The 20833-nt window shown below is 52.2% G+C and overlaps 1 protein-coding gene across 5 annotated transcripts in view; it reads right to left on the minus strand.

Annotated features, from left to right (window-relative positions):
• Positions 1-590: 590 nt before the first annotated feature.
• Positions 591-20833, minus strand: part of LOC119454413 (sodium-coupled monocarboxylate transporter 1-like) — a 245678-nt gene continuing 225435 nt past the window's right edge. For all 5 annotated transcript variants that reach the window (XM_049668461.1, XM_049668459.1, XM_049668458.1 and 2 more), the window contains exons 8-11: positions 6116-6288; positions 2311-2414; positions 816-913; positions 591-744 (exon numbers count right to left, since the gene is read on the minus strand). In XM_049668461.1, the coding sequence (XP_049524418.1) occupies positions 610-744; positions 816-913; positions 2311-2414; positions 6116-6288 (510 nt within the window). In that variant the 3' untranslated portion in view covers positions 591-609. The remainder of the gene's footprint in view (positions 745-815; positions 914-2310; positions 2415-6115; positions 6289-20833) is intronic.

Raw genomic sequence — 20833 nt, forward strand, 5'->3', positions numbered from 1 at the left:
ACGGTAGATTTGAAGAAAAAGATTTAGCCGAGCGAATTTACGGCGACACAATAACACAGGCAAGCTTATAGGTTTCTTCTTTGTAGTGACGCTGTCCGGATGACTTGAGACGATTTATACAAATTAGTGTAGAAATTACAGCACTCATGACGGGGACTTTTTTGGCGAGCAGCAGACCTCCTTACTAACACACGACAACTTCTGTAATATTGCTGATGTTAACTAGCGCAGCAGTGACAAAAAACTCCACCGCGTACCGTGCGCGTTGACCCAGCTGGGAAGCAGCATTATAACTTAATTTTGCATTAGAAGTTTTTTTGATAGCATTAAAATTAATTATCAATAATATTAAGAAGAGGTACATCTCAGATGACATTAAAGTGCCAACTGAGTTGTGCCCCTTCCTATGTTCTGCGCGTCCCTATCTCTTTATTTTTGACTAAGAGGTTCCCAATTTTAGGTTAGAGGCCTACCGGCAACAATTGACATCTGCCTGTGTGCGTATTTGTTGTTTGGAAGAAGTGACTTGCTGGCGTATAAACAAAGCGTCAGTTTCTAGCTGACTATCCAAATTATCTTCGTTTGGAAAGTAAACCTTTATTTGCGCTTCTATACAGCAAGTAATATAGAATTCTGTGAGTTTGCCGGCAATTGCTTATTTGTGCAAGCTGGCCGGTCATGCATCACGAGGCTTTCGCCTTCTGGTTTAGGCACGCAATTTTCTTCGCAGCTATATTCTGTAATCTGAAAAATAAGAAGCGCTGAGGTTAGTGGGGGTGATTCGATGAAGACGTAATTAGATATTTGTTACTCACATGAGGTTCCTCTTTTGAAGCATAGCTCCTGATCTTCTGCCAAATTCGCACTAAGGCGTCATTGGATAGTTTTTTGTCCTTTTTATGCTTAATTTCGCCTGTACCATAAAGGGATAATAAATACGAGTATATATATCCTTGAAAGAAATTGGCATACAGCAGACAAGAAACACAGGTTCATTAATTATTCTCTTTTTCTTCACTGTTCAGCACCTAAACCATTGTTCTTTACTGTTTACCCCGTCGCGTTCGCGGAACAATAACACCATTTGCGGGAACAATTACTTTTTTTTTGCCTGCACTGAATGTGAGGGCAGCACAACAATACATTTATGACGGCCTGTGCTGTAGCTGGTCTATATACGAAGTGAGCTCCCACAGCAGGTGCACACACATCACTGCTGCATGTCTGTAATCTATATGTTGTAAGTAATGTTTTCGGAGACTACTACTTCGCCTTATATATCTCCACAAACCGTCTTCAAGACACCGTCGAGTTCCTTATACCTCATGTTTGGAATACCTTCCGAATATCATGCGATTGTTTCAGTGCTTCCTTTATTGCTTTAAAATTTCACATGCACTGAATTTGAAAGTAACCGGAGCTCATTATATGAATTCCAAAATCAGTGACATTTTCGGGCCTTCACATTTGCTGCGTACATCCGGCCTACACTAAGCGTTTCTTGAAATGCGTTCGAAATTGCTTAAAAAAGCAAAATTGATAAATAAATGATTACCTCTCAATTGCTTTTATCACAGAGATATAAAACTGAAAATGATTTATAGCAGCAAAAGGTCAATTCACTATGTAAATTAATCTAATCTCATGAAACTAAAACAAAGACTTGGGACTGATTCCAATGAAGACTTGAAGCGTGCCAACCAAGGAGCTCATATATATTAGCTGAATGGCAATACACTTGACACAGCTAATATTTAGAACGTAATAATTGCGGGCCAGTTTCACGCAGAAACACGAAACAGACCGAAAGAAGAGCGCAACTGTCACGCCCTTAGCAGATGCCCATCAGTGACCTCACCGCTTGCGCCTCACTGCAAGCGAGCGCCCTTCTGAACCTGCAAACTCGATGTCGTCCGGCCTTCCGGGCGGTGAGGTGAAAGCAGTCACATCCCTCATGGGCGAAGGAAATTTTTTTTTCAATATTTAAGCGTTGCGTTCTAATAACTTAATTGAACGAATTCTGGGTTTTTATGCCCCAAAACCACAGATTTGATAATGCGGCACGCCGTAGTAGCAGGCTCCGAAATAATATTGACCACCAGGGGATCTTTACTTGCCCCCAGTGCACAGGACACGGGCGTTGTTCCGTTATGGGCATCAGACACTACAACACTATCGTCAATAATTTACACTACCGAACACACTGAACTATTGTTTCACGGATCACTCCGTCAATCAAAACGTTGCTGTCCAACAACGCACCCCACCGAACGAACAAAAAAGGAAACAAAAGTCAACACTTTCTTTTACCTGTAACCACACTTGTAAATACGGCAATCACGATAGTTCCGATGAAAGCGAAGAAACTGCTCCAGAAGTGTGACAAGCGAAAGATGAAGAAAATTTCTTCTGATCTGCATTAAAAACCACACAAAAATGCCTAAGAGTGTTTTCCTTTCTGAATGCTCTCAATTTCGTTTTTACCGGTAGCTACGGCTTGACAAATACATTATTGACAGAATTAGGACCGCACTTTAGCGCGGGACGCGCAGCATATTTATATCAAAGTAGGATGTAAGCGGACTGAAAAATAAAGTTCCCTTAAATCAAGAAAAAAAAAGGAATTTTCCATTGAGTCTTCAAAAAGGGATAACTTAGGCCTCAGTATTTACAAGAATTTCTAGAAATACGTGAAATAAAAAAAAACAAATTAATTTGCAAACGGACAACTTTGATGCAATGCAGCTTCCCCTGTTCTCTAAACTGGTGCGAATTATGAAATTATGCTGCATTATTTCAAACCATGGTGCATTATTTTCTATGTTACGCAAAATAGGCTCATTTGTCACTCACCCTCACACACTGAAAGACTATCGACATGATTCATAGCGCATCACCTAATCAAGTTGCATCCGTTTCAGATGTTCGGGTAGGATCGGGTGACAAAAATGTTAGCTTGATTTCTTATGGCTGATTTAATGTTCTAAATTTGATCCTTCTTTCTCAAAGGAATTTATTTTGTAACAAAATAAATATGACCCCAGCGAAAAAATTAAAGTCTGCATACGCTCCGTGTAACATAAAATTTATTTTAACATCAATCCTTGGTTTAGTGAATGCCGAGAAAGACTTGTCTTCGCCCGGTACATCTTTTAATTGTACTTACCGAGCTAAATTATCCTCATCAGGCTCAGACAATACAGTCTATTATTTGCTGTTAAAATGTATCGCTTGAACCTTATGGTGGGCATACTGTTCCAGAAAAACGAATAGTATATGCCCACAGTGCGGACTTTTTATACACCACTTTCACTCCTACAAGCACACAGCCTGGGGAAACTTCCACATATATTGCCACGTATAGAAAGCACAAGGAAATGTAGCGGCCATCGTCATCTTCATTGGCCGCCTATTTATTTATGGCGCGCTCAGGTGCATGGGCATGCGCATGGGCCTCATTCCTGGTGCTGCAGGGAACAATAATAAAATATAGCTTATCCTGCTGGTGCCAACGGCCTGAACGGTTCCTTGCTCTTTCACTCGCCGACGCCCGCATTATTATAGTGAACCTAACTTTGCTCCCTATAACGTGGTGACCCGGACGTGATCGCAAGGCGTGCACCACATCATGGAAGGGACCACGAACGACAGAACGGCGATCGGCGCCGAGGGCATCGCCACGGTGCAGATTCATCTGCCATCTGCCACAGAATCCTGCAGCCTGTTTTAGACATGTGGAGGCCATCTTCACCCTTCAGTGCATTACTTCGCAACAAGCGAAGTCATACCACGCTGTCTCCGCACTCTGTATTATTGCGGCGTTCTACGACGTTGTGGACGCGCCCCACGAGAACATCCCCTATTACCACCCGAAAACGACAATGCTGCACCCCACGTCTGTGTCTGTGCGCAGGCGTCTTCAGCAGCTTCTCAACGAGGAAGAGCTCGGTGGCCGTCTTAACTTTTACGTCGCATGCGGCGGCTTCTCAGTGACATTAGGCTGGACGCAAACAGCCCGCTGCTGCGAGAACTGTTCCTTCAGCGCCTGCCGCAGGATATGGTTATTGCCTTGGCTACCGCACCAGGCGACCTGTCCCTCGACAAGTTGGTGGAGCTGGCCGATAGCGTCGTTAACTATTCAGCAAGAGCTACTGTGGCGACGGCATCTCCCGTTCCGCTGTCGCAACTCGCAGCCTGGCAGTCTTGCCTTGAGCAACTGATCGATGACCGTGCCGATGCTAATGTACTACGGCCACCGTCCCATTCTCGTAGATGAGATCGCGATTCCCATTCCAGATTGTCTCCTAGGTCTAGCTCTTGTTCAAGCCCTCGTCGCCGCGTATACTGCTGGTAATAGAGCAACTTCGGTGCCAGCGCACATCAGTGCCCTTCTCCTTGCGGCTGGCAGGGAAACATACCGCAGAGTCACTGATCGCGGCCAGTGATTCCTGCCGTACGACAAGCCGCGTGTTCTACGTCGCTGACAGGATTGCCGTACATCAATTTCTCGTGGATACAGGTGCAGAGGTCAGCGTCGTTCCTGCCGTGTGACTAGACTGGCAGCGCTCTGAGAAAACTGCGCCCCTTCAAGCAGCCAATAGCTCTGCTAGCAACATATATCGTCAGCGCTCTCTTACCGTCGACTTCTATATCCGACGCACCTTCCGTTGGGTATTCGTCGTTGCAGACCTACGCATGGCCATGTTGACTGCTGATTTTCTGACCTACTGCGCGTCATTGTTGAGCTCCGCGCTCGTCGACTCGTGGACACGACGACCAGTATGTCTATACAACGCATCCTCACGCCTACGACATTAATCACTGGAACGGCGTCTCCGATTACCATCACCTATGTGCGCCTCAATTTTGTCAGATTTCCCTCTCATCACGAAACCCTCCAACGTTGAGCTGCCAGTACGTCACAACATCACGCATCACGTTGCCCCTACTGGCCCTCCAGTGTTTTGCCGACCCAGCCACCTCGCTGGGGTCCACCTTGCATTCACCAAAAGAAAATTGAACCACATGCTGCAACTGGGCATCATCCGTCCTTCGTGGAGCAGTTGGTCGTCAGCTCTCCACATGGTTCCCAAGCGTGACCCCGGGGATTGGCGCCCGTTCGGCGATTACCGTGCACTCAGGGCGCGCACCATCCTTGATCGCTATCTTCTGCCCCACATTCACGACTTCTCTGCCAACACAGCGGGAGCGGTGATATTCAGCAAGATAGATTTGTTAAAGGCCTACCACTCGATTCCGGTTGAGCCAGTGGACATACCCTAAGACTGCAATTGTAACACCATTCGGGCTTTTCGAGTACGTTCGCATGCCGTTCGGGTTGAGCAACGCTGCTCGGACGTTCCAGAGGTTCATCACGACGTAACCCGGGGACTTCCCTTCGTAATTGCATATCTCGACGGCCTCCTGGTGGCTAATGTTTCCCCCGAACAGCATTGCGACAATTATGCGTTTTCGACCACTTTACCACCGTGGAAACAGAGCATTTAGCCGACCCCCGGACACCAAAAGCCGTTTCTTGGGCGCCCGTGCATCGCTGCGCGTTTCCTAAAAGGGAGGGGGGAAGAGGAGCACTCTGGCAGCCATCGTCATCTTCATCGGCCGCCTTTTTATTTAAGGCGTGCTCAGGTGCATGGGCATGCGCATGTGCCTCGTTACCCGTGCTGCGTGCTGCTTGTTAGACAAATACAAGAATAAAATATGGCTTCTGCTCCTGCCATCGGCCTGAACAGTTCCTTGTTCTTTCGCTCGTCGACTCACGCATTGTTATAGTGGACCTAACCTCGGTCCCTCTAGAAATATCCTATAGTATGTCATAAATGAGTGAATTTTAGCACAGCTATTCTGCAACAGCATTGCCTTTCTCTTGGCAGCTTCTGCATTTTCACTTCTTCATTATTTTACAAAGTTATTAAAGCAGATAGAGCCACATTCTGCCGAGTGTTTCCTTCGCCTACTCTTACTGCTTGATAACTTGCTGCCAAATAGTAACTTAGCCTGCAGGAAGTAAATTAACGCTTTCTTTACTTTAAAAAGAAAACTCCCGAATACATTTAGTTAAGTACGCGACCGAGTATTGACGTTCTCGTTTACTTACTCAAGGTTTGGCATTGTAGAGGTATAGTTAAGTGGTGAAAATGCGCTACTTTGATTTCCAGGGCAGTAGTTAAGAGATACTGGAAGCCTTGCAGCTCTTGTTCCTGTTTTGATAGTTTGAGCCATGTGCCACAGTTGGTAGCCAAGCATCGAGAGTGTCGCCACACCAGCGCCCTGCATTTTCATCATTACAAACATATAGAAGTGCTCAATGGTACAGGGTTCTTGAAACTGCCACTGTAAATTAAGCCAGAAAATGCATATGCCATCTTGTTATCCCTCACAGCATTTCCAGCGTCTCACAGTAGATTCCCGTTAAGAACTCTAACTGTGTATTCAAATCTGCACGTCTAACTAGATGTTCGTGTTACCAGAAGGGGCCAACCAAAATAAAAGTCTATATTTGTATTCGCGCGTGAATGTCAGCTGAACCAGACCAAAAGTCAAAGCCATATAGTAAGCCAGTAAATGTAAAAGAAAGAAATCTGTATAACTGATCTCACGATGTCTGTTGACGCTAATGCGTTTAGAATTACATATCGGACAGAACGTATTGCCACCGCCAAAACGAGTTACGAGGCGTGCAATGCACTTCGCTTTCGTGCTCCTTGAGTACACCCGGCGCCATCTGTCGGCGCCGCCGCGAAACCTGCGGATGGCCTCTGAAATGCTTTGAGCGCCGCTGCGTGGTGAACGTCCGAAACGCGCCATGCGACAGATGGGCTCCTCTGTCGTGCTTGCTTGTAAACACACTGCGCCAACTACTGGCGCTGCCGAGAAGTCCACGTGTAATCTCCGAGACGAGAAGTGTGATGCGCCGGCAAGCGCAAATTATGAGCACAATATTCCCTACATTGCCGCACACTCAGTGCCACATGCAGAGTTGGCGAGAGCTTCATTGAAGACATATACAGGGCATTCTTGACGCAGCTCGCTAAAGCATTGCCGTGAAAGACGTTCTATAAATAGCGGTACGTAGCGACCGTATTTCTCGCGTAGCTTGTTAAGATGGCAGGCCAGCTACAAAAGTAATTTTTTTGCAGGAAATTCATTTTTTGCTTTTACATTTTATGTATGCCCAAACATTCACTAACTTTTTGCAAAAACAATCTTCATATCACGATTAGTTTGGGAGTTAAAGCGAGTTTTCCAACCCATACCCTCGCTTTCCGAAACCAAGAGTCAGTACTATTTCTCCTTCTACATAAGCGTTTAGGTGCCGCCATATTGGGCTGATAACGCTTCTGTATTCTGCCTTCAACATTGAAGTTTACGATACTACAGTCGATTCGCAAGCGTGAAAATAGTTGTATAAGTATGTTCAGTGTTTCATGACCATGTTACGTGAATGAACTTCTCATAAAACTAAGAAATTGTTTGTGTAACAGCCCAAGATGGCGGCCCCCATGAATCGAATATAAAATCGTCGTATTCAAAATACTTTTTTTTAATTTTATATTGTCGCCGAGCAGCCACGGGAGCAAAAGGAGACTCTAGTGCATCTCGTGGGGCCTCCAGCTATGAAGCTGGTGGCCTCTGTGTTGTATTTGGGAGTTTACACATGGTTTGAAGATTTGTTTAAATTTTTCTAAAAACAAGATTTTGCTCCACCTTATGTAAGCCAAATTTTGATAACTTTTTTGAATTAATATGTTGACATGAAATTTTGCGTAATCATTGCTCACATAGATATTTCTGCAATGAACTAGAAGAAATAAAGCTGATGCAACATTTTTGCATTTTGAGCTCATTTTGTAAATGAATTGGTGCAAATTGGCAATTATTTCACGTTGCTTAGCTTTTCGTGAAAAACAATCTTAATACTTATCGCATTGTATATATCCTTGCTCATTGCGTAGGTACCACAATCAGCTAAATAAATGCCGAAGCTTTACATAATTCAGCAATTCAATAGTTACTTATCATTGGTGGCGCAACTAGAACTTTTACCATTATTTATGACAAAAATTACCTGCCCAAAAAATAAAATGAGATTTTCTGCACTTTAAATAGTTGATTAACTTGAAAAAAAAACATGCTTATTTAGGGAAAAAAATCATTGAAATCCTGGCCTCCGATTTAAAGAAAAAAATTTTCTGTGTGGCCTACCACCTTAAAAAGGCGCATTGTTGTCCTTGATACACCCTTGTGACGCAGGGTCAATTTCGCCCAGCTTCAGATAAGAATTTGATTGAAAGCGGTACTTATCCGGTCCCTGTCTACATTGAGCCACGTCGGCAGGAAATAGCTCCGCTGAAGAGCGGCGTATATGTACACATTGCCACCTACTTTGCGATTGAAGTTGGTCGCACGGTAGAGTTCAAAACTTGTTCCTTGAACACAGCAGCATACTCTCTAACCATTCGACCTTGCTCTACCCAGTGGCCCAGGTTGGCGCGAAAACGGTAAAATGAATAGATAGATAGATAGCTCCCGGCAAATTTGTGGAGCACCCGATAAATGCTAAGCACTAAAGAAATTAACCGGCCTTCGCGGCACACGTAGCAGAGTCACAGCGTACGCTGGTGCAGTGGCTCAAGAGTAGCTCCAATTTCGGCACCACGCACACCAGGGTATTCGCAACAAAGTCTCTTCGCCTCGTTTTGACGAGAACGACCTGAAATTTCCGTCCAGCGTCGACGGCGAACTGCGGCTTGTAATGCTGTCTGCATAGCAGTCTGCTGAGCCCGATGACGCCTGGTTGTAGCCGCGCACGTAACTCTACGATTCGCTTCTTCAGCAGCGGTTCGTACCTTGCGAGGATACGCCGTAACGTGTACCGAAGAGGGATCCAGAATACGTGGCGCACATCTCACATAGGATTCGCGTCGATTGCGCGCCTCGTCTGAATCGCATCTGGTCGTCTGTGCGTGCGCACGCGTTTGCAGGCGCCTTACCTAGATGGCGCCACCACACTGGTGGAGGCTCGGGTCGTGTGGGCCTATAGGGAGAGTTTATGGGCATTTTTCCGCAGCCCGAGAGCAAGCGCTTGCGTGCCTCAGTGGTAGAGTATCTGGCTCCTATGCAGCGGGCGCGGGTGCGATCCCGGCGTGAACCGGGTACTTTTTTCGCATTTCCGGCGATAGCGGTTACGGTCGCCAACGGCGGCGGCGGAGGCAGTGGCGGCAGCGGCGGCGGACACCATCGCGAACCGAAACGGCTATTGGAATTAGCCCATAACAGCTTACACTGTAAAAGCAATTGCAGTTGGCGTGATTGTTAGCATTGCTTCGCGCTCTGTTTTGTCCAAAACATTTTGGGCTACTTCTGGTGTGCGAATCGTGCCGAATTTTACTTCACTTCCATAAGCAAGCTTGTTTGCCATAATTTGATTAAGAAGTATCTCGGATCATCAGCTTCGTCATCTAGGTTCTCTTTCTCTATTAACTCCATGATTTTTAACAGAAGATTCCTTTGCCTTTGTACCCCACTTTGTGAGTCGTTGACTCATGGCTGCTGCATTGCAGAGTTGACAACAACTTCGACGACTCGGTGTGTGCCAGCGGCTATGTGCTCCTTCCTGGTCAATCCGCAACTATGGGTATGTGCCACCATGTATGTTCGCGAACATACAAGCAGAACAAGAGGCAACAAATGAAGACGTTGACTGCAGAAAAGAGAAGGAGCGGCAAAAGAATCACCGTGGGGGAGCAAGTGAAAGAATTCAACGCAAGGTTGCCATTTTAGTTGAGTTCGAGCCGTTCTAAAATTTCCGTGATCATCAACAACAAAAAAAGTTACTCCGTTCATCCCTCATATAGTATGCGGGATCAGCCAATTTTTTTCAAGTGGGAATTCTGATGGGCAACGCAGCACTGCTTTTGCAATAGCTAAAGATAAAATAACAAGGGCGGTGCGTAAAGCTCAGACAGCGCCGACAATTCAAGGGTGACCCGTGCGTAACGTACGTGGACGTCAGAGACCCCAACTGCGGCTGAGACCATAGCCGCGGCCCTAGTAATAAAGCAACATGACAGGGTGTGCAGGGAAGTTCATGTCGTTACCGACTCGCAACAGGCCTGCCGCAACTTTACCAACGGACAAACACCGATGCTGGCGGCTCAAGTTCTAGGCCCGAGGCTGCAAGAATCCCATCAAATCACGCGGACGCCGGGTCACGCGGGACTGGAGGGGAACGAAAGGGCAAACGCCTTAGCTCGGGCGCTAATTAACCGAGCGGGGCAAAACCAATCGTCTGATCAATCCCCACGAAGAGGGCGCTGCGGTCGCCGAGGTCTGTGGACGTGCTCCTATCGGCTCCGTTATCTTCACATGATTCCGCAGCGATTTCTATCCAATTTCACCGAAGTTCTTGCACCAACAGTTTCGTGAAGTTCCAAGGAAACCGTGGATACCCGATTTGGAGGTAGGGCACCATTTTTGACGAATCTACGAGAACTTTTCTACCGCGTCCACGCCGCTACCGAACTGACCCTAGGCGTGCACACCAGACGCTAGGCTCAGCCGACGCGTTCGCCGCGCGCCGGTCGGAACGCGGGAGCTCGGCGAGACGCCACCCGCCCTTCGCGCCGGGCGCGACACGGAGAGAATGGCGACTTCCAGCGAAGAAATGGATAGCTCTGCGGAGGAGTTACCAGCAACTCCGACTACTTCAGCAATACCTAATGAGCAAGAGGACAAGACGGGCTGGAAAGTTATCAGCCGGAAAACGAAAAAGAAGGAACGCGCCGAAACAACTGCGCCACAGCAAGCACAACATACAAGCGGCGGGCAGATGAGGTCTTCTCGCACGCCTCCTAACATTATGAACCGGGTGATTAGAGCCTCACGCATGCCACCCCTACCGCAAGACAACATCAAGATACTGCTTCGCCCAAAGGGCGGCTTGAACATACAAAAGATGGGACCGACCTCAGTGAGTAAAGCCCTCATGGCAGCAGTAGAACTTAATCCAGAGCAGACCACGGAGGACATTATATGTCCCAATATTACGCAGAATATCATGGTGGCGAGCACGCCCTTTCGAGAAAATGCAGACAAGTATGCGGACGTAAGGGCTATCCGAATAGCTGGAAAAGAGTACGCAGTCAGCGCTTACGAAACTGCCCCAAGTGACACCTGCAAGGGGGTAATCAGATACATCGACACTGCCGACGATCACAGGACATTTGAAAGAAACATCGTGAATGACCGCAACCCCTTGGCACTAGCGGCGAAAAGAATCAAGAACTCAGGATCAGTGATCATTGTGTTTGATGGACTTCGCGTCCCAAACTTCGTAAGATATGGACCAACACTGGTACCCTGCTCCTTATATCGCAAACAAGTGGACATATGCTACATATGCGGCAAACTCGGACATCGTGTGGACGTTTGCCCCGAGCCGGGCTCCACCGAATGCAGGGGCTGTGGACTTCCTAACCCCAACTCATCCCATGTGTGCCATCCGAAATGCAAGCTGTGCGGGGGCTTGCACGCGACAGCGGACAAGGTGTGTAAGAACCGCTATCTCATTCCATACGTAGTACGCGCACGACGACAACGAGAACGACTGGAGCAACAAGAGAAGGCACAGCTAGTCGAAGAAGAAAAGCAACACGCGGAACGAGGCCGATCTACGTCGAAGACGCCGGGACGCAGCCGCTCACGCTCTCGATCGAGGACCCACACACCTGCGAGGGCAAGCAGGAGTCGTTCAAGGTCACAGGTGCACTTCGGTGGAAAGAACAACGGAGGCGACGGCACGTGGGCAGACAAAGTCAGAGGAGCTACGACGACCACTCCAAAGGAAAGTGAGACCCGCAACCCAGATAAAGAGCGGATAGCTATGTTAGAACAGAACTAAGAGAGCTAAAAGCCGCTTATACTAAGCTAACACTCGAATTAACTGAAATACGTAAAGCAAACATCAGCAGGTCAACGAGCACTCCCGGACCACCAACCGACATCGAAACTCCCCAGCCAGTTGAGATTGCGAGACAGGGAGAACGCGAATGCCCGCCTCCTAAGAAGCGAGCTGTAACGCAACCGCGAATGGCCGTGCGATCAGACGTTAAGGACGCCAATGACGCCATGAGCGAGAACATGAGGCTCATGCACGAGAGCTTGGTGCGAATGAACGAGAAAATGGACATATTTAGCACGCGAGTTCAGAAAATGGAAATGTATCTAAACAACACTGTAGTACCGTCCCTGGAGAGGATGAGTTCACAACACGTCGGTGCGCAAGGCCCACCACATCACGGTTTCACTGCAAGTGAAGGGGGCTACAACAGCCAACATGGCAATGACAAATAAGACACGAAATCTCCGCATCTGGCAATGTAACTGCAGGGGGATCGCCTCAAAAAAGGCGGTCCTCCTGCAGATGGTCAAATCAGAAACCGAGAAGCCACACGTCGTCTTGCTACAAGAAACACTCATAACTGAACTGGCCCTTACGGGATATAAAGCCGAAGCCCACAGAAACGAGCAAGGCAGAGGCGTAGCTATTCTGATTGGAAAGAAGATCCGGTACATTGGGCATGAAATCCGCAACACAGCCTGCTATCTAGAAGACCTCACGATCGAGATCATACCAAATGACCACGTAGGGAACAAGCAAAGCATTTTTCTCACTAATCTGTACAGCAGCCCTAAGGACACGAGGCAAGCATTCAGAGGCATACTGGGCAAGATCGCACGCCTCGCCAAAGATAGTCCGCTGATTGTAGGTGGGGATTTTAACGCCCCACACCAGGCGTGGGGCTACGCGTATCCCTCTAGCAAGGGAGATCGTCTTCACACGACAGCCTCCAATCTCGACTTCACGCTGATCACAGACCCAGAAACCCCAACTAGATGTGGCACTTCCACATGTCGAGACACCACACCGGACGTCACTTCGTCCGGGGCGTAGAGAAATGTGCCTGGCACAACTCGGGCATAGACCTTGGCAGTGACCACTATATTCTCCGAATTGATGCAGAGCTCGCGGGAAGAAAGCAAAGGGAGTACAAACTAATCGATTGGGACAAATTTCGTGCAATACGGACGCAGCCATCCAACTCAACAGGAGCAAACACGAAACATACGATAACTAGTTGGACCAAACAGCTCAAAGCAGACATCGTAGCCTCGGAACGAACGATTACCACGGACGTTAAGGTAGAGAGAATGGACATTCGGCTAGCGAATCTACTCGAAGCCAAACAATCCATACTAGCCAGGTGGAAGGGTCAACGTTTCAACAGAAGACTACGAAGGAAACTCGCCGAACTCAACAAGACCATTGAAGAATACTGCGTGGTTCTCTCCCGACAACAATGGGACGAAGTCTGTAACTCCTTCAACGGGCAAATACGCAAAGGGAGTGGGTGGAGGCTCATAAAACACCTCCTCGACGAAAACGGAACAAAGTCCAAAACTATGCAACGGATCAGGCTAAGCAAGTTAGTACACCACGCGAAGCAAAGCAGTACTGCCGAAGCACTTATAGAAGACCTTGCCAAACGGTACTTACCGCTTAAATCGGGGCAATCTCATAGCTTACAAAGGAAGAACTACGACGGTCTCCCAAACTCGGAGCTAGATGCGGACTTCACAGAAAGCGAAGTACGCTTCGCTATTCACAACCTCAACAGTAACTCTGCAGCAGGCCCCGATTTTATCACAAATCGGACTCTCCGAAATTTAGACGACACATCGGTCATGTTCTTAACACAACAAATCAACGAAGCCTGGAAAACCGGCCATCTACCTGCAGAGTGGAAGCATGCCAACACGGTCCTCATCCCAAAACCGGGCAAGCCGCTGGGGCTACCAAACCTGAGGTCGATCTCACTAACGTCATGCCTTGGAAAACTAGCCGAACACGTCATCCTGAACCGACTATCAGAATACGTAGAGGGAATGGAGTACTTCCCCTACAATGTGATCGGCTATAGGCCGGGTCTCTCAACGCAAGACGCTATGCTAAGAATCAAGAAAAGTCTGCTGGATTGCCCCACACGAGACACCAAGGCGCTACTAGGACTTGACGTGGAGCAAGCTTTTGACAACATCCAATATCAAGCCATTCTCAAAGCCTTATCTGAACACAATCTCGGAACACGTTTCTACCGCTACGTCAAGGCGTTTCTGGAGGATCGAACGGCCACTCTCCGTATAGGCGAGCACATCTCGGAGATCTTTGAACTGGGCGATAAGGGAACACCGCAAGGCTCGGTACTTTCGCCATTCTTATTTAACTTGGCGATGACAAAGCTCTCTCGCGCACTGGGTGAAATTGCCGACGTGGAGCACACCATATACGCAGACGATGTCACCATCTGGAGCACTGGTGGCAGTGATGCGGAATTAGAATCTCGCATGCAAGCAGCCATCTCGGTTACTGAAGCCCATCTCACCCCAATGGGACTTCGCTGCTCTTCCAGAAAATCCGAGCTACTCATCTACCATCCCCCAAGACCAGGGTGCCCGTCCAACGACTGGCGCAGACCGGCTATGACAGGGACGGAAATCGCATACATACGGTTGACAAAATACGACTCCTAGGACTAATCATCCAAAGTAACGGCTCCAACTGGGTGATGCTGGACAGCATCAAGATCAAGATTGCGAACGCGATCCGAATGTTTCGGCGCATCATGAATAGGCACAGGGGACTGAGCGAGGACAGCGCCATTAGAATGGTCCACGCTTTTGTACTCTGTCACATCACATACGTGGCTGCGATGCTCAACTGGAAAAAAGAACACCGGAAAAGGCTCGAAGTACACATACGACGAGCTTTCAAGACAGCGTTGGGGCTCCCCGATAATGCCTCCACTGATCTACTCTTACAGCTAGAAGTGCACAATACCCTTGCCGAAATCATCGAGGCTCAGCACACGGCACAGATCGCACGCCTATCAGGCACCAAAGCGGGCAGAGAGATTCTCGTCAAGCTCAGCCTGAACACCATAGCGGAAAGGTACAACGTCTTGCAGTTACCTAAAGTCATGCGAGAAGCAATTAAAGTGCTCCCCTTCCCAAGAAACGTACACCCGATCCACAATCAAGGAAGAAGACTCGCCCGCGCCAGAGCACTCGCGGCAGACGCGACAAGGTTTCCCGACCAGACAGCTTTCGTGGATGCTGCGTACATACCGGGAAAGCGCGCCTACTCGGTAGCAGTAATCGATGGACACAGGCGAACGCGTAACTCACTCACGCTTTACACTAAGAAGCCAGATGTAGCTGAACAAGCAGCGATAGCACTAGCGCTCAAAGACTCGAGCTTCACAACTGTATACAGCGACTCTAGAGCAGCCACTCGAGCTTTCGCCAAGGGCGCGATAGACAAGACGACGCTACGAACCTTAGGCGGAAGTAATATCACCGATCACTCCGTCATTTGGTTCCCGGCACACATGGGCAGCCTAGGGGGCGGCCTGCGGAATCTCAACGAGATCGCACACGAGGCGGCGCGAGGACTCATCGACCGCGCCCTCCGGTTTCCCCCGCTACCCCGCATATCGAGTACAGGGATCCATTATTCACTTACAACGCGCTCACTAAACACTTTTATCTAAGCAGACGAGAGTTCCCCCTCCCGGATAAGAAATTAACGCGCAGCCAATCAGTCACGCTACGCTTGCTCCAAACGAACTCTTACCCCAACCCCTGGCGCATGAAGCACATCGACCCAGACTTCGACGGACATGTGCGTGAACAATGCAGTGAACGTGTTGACTTGAACCATATGCTGTGTGGTTGTGCATCGAGTGACGATTACGCCAAGAACAAGGAACATTGGGACATAGTGCTAAAAAGTGGTTCACTACACGACCAACTTTGGGCGGTCCAGAAGGCCCACGAGGTGGCGGAGAGCTTCGGGCTCTCTGTGCCGACGTGGGAGGTGCCCTCTACACCTGGCGCCTAGCCGAGTGTCCTTCAGGACCCCTTCTTTGGGAAATAAAGTTTTACCACCACCACCACCATCAATCCCCACCCTTTACCTTTGTGCCCCTGCCATCAAATTACTGCGACCGACTCGAGATCCAACGATTCAACCGCAGGATCTATCCTCCCCCTCACAAAAAAAATCACAGTATATCCACGGGGTGAATGATGATGAGTGGGCGAAGCTCCGGAGGGAATCATCGGATCTCTCGCTTAAGGGGACGCTAGCACAAACGCGTTAGAAACGTGCAGTACTCTCTAGTAAGGGGGAGCGGCCACAGCGTCTTACGCAGCCATTTACACATGCCGGAACGTGCACCGCGTTTGCCGACGCCATCACATGACTACTGAGAGAGTATACCCCCCGTATTCATAAACGCTCCTCGACTTGAACTTGACTGGCCCCGTGAAAGGGACTGTCGAAGAGAGAGGTTGTGTTGCGTCTCGCTACGACGACCTCGCCTCGCCAGTCGCGCCTAGCTCTTCTCCCGTGCGGTCGTGCCTGCACATCGCCCCGGCGTGTGCTGCACGAGCCGCGTGGCTCACCATCGTCGGCGACGTGTCCTGCAGCCGCGCACGATTTGCGCGTCCCAACGCGCAACCTCGTGTGTTCCCTGCGGGATTGCATCGTGCGACGAGTGGATTTGCTTCAGTGTTGTGCTCCGCGAGTGGCGTGCCCAACCCGACATCTGTGCCGCGTCCCCGGCTGTGCCGCCTCGTGCGCTCATCGCGTGGTCGGTGCTGTGCGCGCGACGTGCGTGTAGTGTGTTTGCCCCCTGTGACGCGCGGTTCACGTGTTGACTGCGGAGCCGAGCGGCATGGAGGGCTTCCGCAGGCCAGGAGAGCGCCCGCTTGCGCGGGCCATCGTCGAAGTGCGAGCGCGTCTCTGGCGACCCTTGTGCCCGTGACGCTACAAGCGTCGCGTGAGCGAGGCGAACTAGAGGTGCGCGCCGCCGAGATCGTGGACGCGTGGATAAAGAAACAGGCCACCACCACCCAAGCAGCTGCCGCCGCGGCCGCCGTCACCGAGAAACACGTGGCGCCGGCGGTGCCTTCCCCCCAGGCGAGCCTTCTCCCCGCGGAGCAAGACGCCGCCATTGCAGACTTGGCCAGCGCCGCCCCGCTGCCCCCTTCGGACCACGAGGAGGCCATGGACTCCTCCTCCTCGCGCAAACGCACGCGCGAAGCAGAGAGCGAGGAGGAGGAGCAAACCTGTCGCCGCAAGCATCCGCCGGCGGCCTCCCATCCCATCCCGGGCCTAACAGGCCCGGCACAACACCCCTGCAGACTCTGCAGCACACCAAGGCCTTCCATCTCGGCCTGATACGTGCCGCCTATGCCTGCCGGTTTTGCTTCGCCCAGCCATGGTGACTCCACTCTATCCCTTCTTTCGCTCCCACTTACCCCTCCCCGTTGGCGCTGAGCCGTGCTCCCTCAAGGGCTGCAGAAGATAGCGTCAACCTTTCCCTTTCCCTCAAGAACCACTTATCATCATCATCCGCCGCCGCCGACCGCCCCACCTTGCCCGGAGAGCAGGGACGACGGCGACGCCTTCTTCCGGCGCCCGGGGGAGTGGGCCGCCTCCTCGTCACCGCCCGCGGCACGAGCACGAGACGGCGCCCCCGCCGATCCGCCGGCTGCGTCGGCTCTCCTGCTCCCCTCGAGCGCCGGCGCCGCCCCTCGGACGCCCGGCGAGTCGTCCGCTGCCTCCTTCGCGCTCTCCCCGAGGGAGGGCGCGCCCATCAACACGGCGGCTCCTCCGGCTGCCGGCGAGGCTGGTGCGAGCCCTGCTGCGTCGTCTGCTACGGCGGATACTCGTGACGCGCCCGAGTCTGTGCCGTTGATGCTCGCGCACGATCCCCGAGCAGACTCAGCTCCAGCCGGTCCGACGCAGCACGGCCTCGCCCACCCAGCGGCGAAGTTCCTAAGGGATCCCCCCCGCCCCACTCTACCGAGGCAGGAGGGAAAAAACAAGAAGAAGCAGAAGAAGGCGGGGAAAAGCTCTGCCCCCAAACGGGCTTCCCCCCCTGCTGCTCCTCCGGCCCCGAGGCCCTCTCTGGCGGGCCCATTCACACCCACAGCAAAGGCTGCACAGGAGGCCCCATCCACCCATGCACCACCAGCTGAGGGCTTCCAGCTGGTGCTGTCCAGGGCCGATCGCCGTCGCGCAAGGGCACCAGCGAGTGCTGACATCCCGGTGGACCCCGCCGTCATTGGCACGGCCCTCTTCCGCCCATCCGGGGTGGGTGGCACCTTCCGAGGAGCACCACGCCTCTCTTATGCGGGGGGGCTCTCAGCGCGGCCGGGTGTTGCCGCTGTGAGAGTAAATCACAGGCGCAACATCGTGGCCGCCGACGCCACCACCCCGAGGTGCTTGGAGGAGCTGCTGGCCACTACGGAGATCCGGAGGATTCCGGTGACTGCCCGGCAGCCTGCCGAGCGAGGCAGGAGCACTGGATTCATCCACGGCGCCGACGGCATCCCCGCAGACGCAGACCTGCAGGGGGCCATCGGGTCGGGAGTCCCAGTGCTGGCTGCTACCAGGGAGGCGGACACCATCACGATCCGGTTCGCGGGGCCGGTTCCCCCTGAGCATGTGAGCCTCTACAAGCTCCGGTTCAGGGTGCGGCCGTCCAGACCGCGTCCACTGCAGTGCCAGCAGTGTGGCCGCTTTGGGCACGTGGCTACCTCTTGCGACTCGCCATCCAGCTGCCGTCATTGTGGGAGGTCTCACGAGCTGAGAGAGAGCTGCCCCAACGCGGCCCACTGCCGCAACTGCGGCGGCCACCACCCCGTAAATACTGCCTGCCCCAGGTGGCAGGAGGAACCCAGGGTGGCCACCATTTTGGCAACTGCCCCTGCTCCCCTATCCCGCCGTGCAGTCCGTGCTGGTGTGCTGGAGGAGACCCTGCAAGCAAAGGCCGCCTCAACGCCTGTGCAGGGCCTGTCGTATGCACAAGCACTTGCCGGCCTCCCACAGGCGCCCCAGCAGAAGGCAGCCCCCCCCCGGACGGCCCCCCACACCGGCCCCACGGAAGCATCGACGCCAGCCGCCTGCCACTCCTGGGACCGAGCCCTCCACAGCCCCAGCATCACTGGCAATGCCTGGCCCGGACCCTCGGGACCAGATCATTGCCAGCCTGCAGCTCGCCCTGAAGGCCATCGGGGAGATGCTGCCCGCTGAGAGCCCCCTCCGAGCCATCTGCCTGCAGGCAGTGGCAGTCCCGACCACAGTCAACCAGCATGGCTGATCCCTCACCAGCCACAGCTGGGAAATGCCGTCGCCGCCCGAGTGTTCTCCAATGGAACACCAACTCGCTGCGGCGGCGGCATGCAGAGCTGTGCGCGCACCTCCTGCAGTGTGATTTCGACGTCTTCGCACTGCAGGAGGTGTACACTGTGGCCGAGGACCTGCGGCTGCCGGGCTACACGGGCTACTCTGGCGCCACCACCCGCTCGACGCAGAGCTGCACGGACGCTCCCTGCCTGGAGGGTGCCCACAAGAAGGGGAAGCCGAGGACTGCCATCTACGTCCGCAGCAGCCTGGCCCACTCGGTGACCCCAGTCTCGGACGTCGTAGGCGGCGCCATGGAGTGCTGTGCTGTCACGGTACGCCTTGACAGACAGGACACGACCGTGGCGAGTGTCTATGTTCGTCCTGGACAACAGTCGGACCCCTCCAGCCTGGTGCGGCTTGCAGCATGCCTCGGCGGACATGCAGTCCTGTGCGGTGATTTCAACGCCCACCACACCGACTGGGGCAGCCGCAGGTGCACCCGCCGAGGCAGGGACCTCCGCAACGCCATCAGCCGAGCAGGCCTGGTGGTACTCAACAAAGGAGGACCCACGTACGTCCGCCGTGGGGTGAGCACAGCCATCGACCTCTCCCTTACCACCGAGCAGTGCTCCTATGACTGGGATACAACTCCCGAAACTTGGGGCTCTGATCACTTCCCCATCTTGATCACCCCTGGGTGTGGGAGAAGGCCGAGGTCACGAACATACCACGTCACAGACTGGTCCCTGTTCAGGAAGCGCTGCAGTGAGTTGGAAGATGGCTGTGACCTCCTGAGTGCCATCATGGAGTGCGCCCAGGCAGCCACAGTCCAGTGCTCTGCTCTACCCGATACCCCTGCCCCGGATCTGCTCCTGCTCAACCTCCGTGCGTCCAGGCGACGCGTGGAGCGCCGAGCAATCCGGACGGGCAATGCAGAGCACTGGACAGAACACCGGAGAGCGGATGCCCGCTGCAGACGACAGGCCAGGCGCAGAAGGAGCCAGAGCTGGGGGAGCCTTTGCGCCACCATCGAGAACCGCTCCAAGGGCCCCCTGGACTGGCGCCTAATAAAGTCCCTGACCGGCAGGAAGGTCAACTCACAGGGGCCACGGCATCGCTGATTCAATGCCGTGTCACTCACCCATCATGTTCTTCCAGATAGTGCTGCTGGCTGTGAATAGCTGTTTATCGGCCGTTGCGTCAACCCTGCCGCCGGTCTACTCTGCTGATGCTGCTGCCGCTTTCCCAACCGAAGACGGCCTCTCCCGGATTCAGCCGCTGGACGAGCCGCCACTTCTGGTGACGACGCTCTTCTTCGTCTGGCAACGTACTACGCTGTCAGCTGACCCGGAACCTTTAAAGCGCGGTGATTCCAGCGGAGACACGGGCCACGGCATCGCTGATTCAATGCCGTGTCACTCACCCATCATGTTCTTCCAGATAGTGCTGCTGGCTGTGAATAGCTGTTTATCGGCCGTTGCGTCAACCCTGCCGCCGGTCTACTCTGCTGATGCTGCTGCCGCTTTCCCAACCGAAGACGGCCTATCCCGGATTCAG

This window comes from Dermacentor silvarum, chromosome 5, assembly GCF_013339745.2.
Source record: "Dermacentor silvarum isolate Dsil-2018 chromosome 5, BIME_Dsil_1.4, whole genome shotgun sequence".
Taxonomy (NCBI): domain Eukaryota; kingdom Metazoa; phylum Arthropoda; class Arachnida; order Ixodida; family Ixodidae; genus Dermacentor; species Dermacentor silvarum.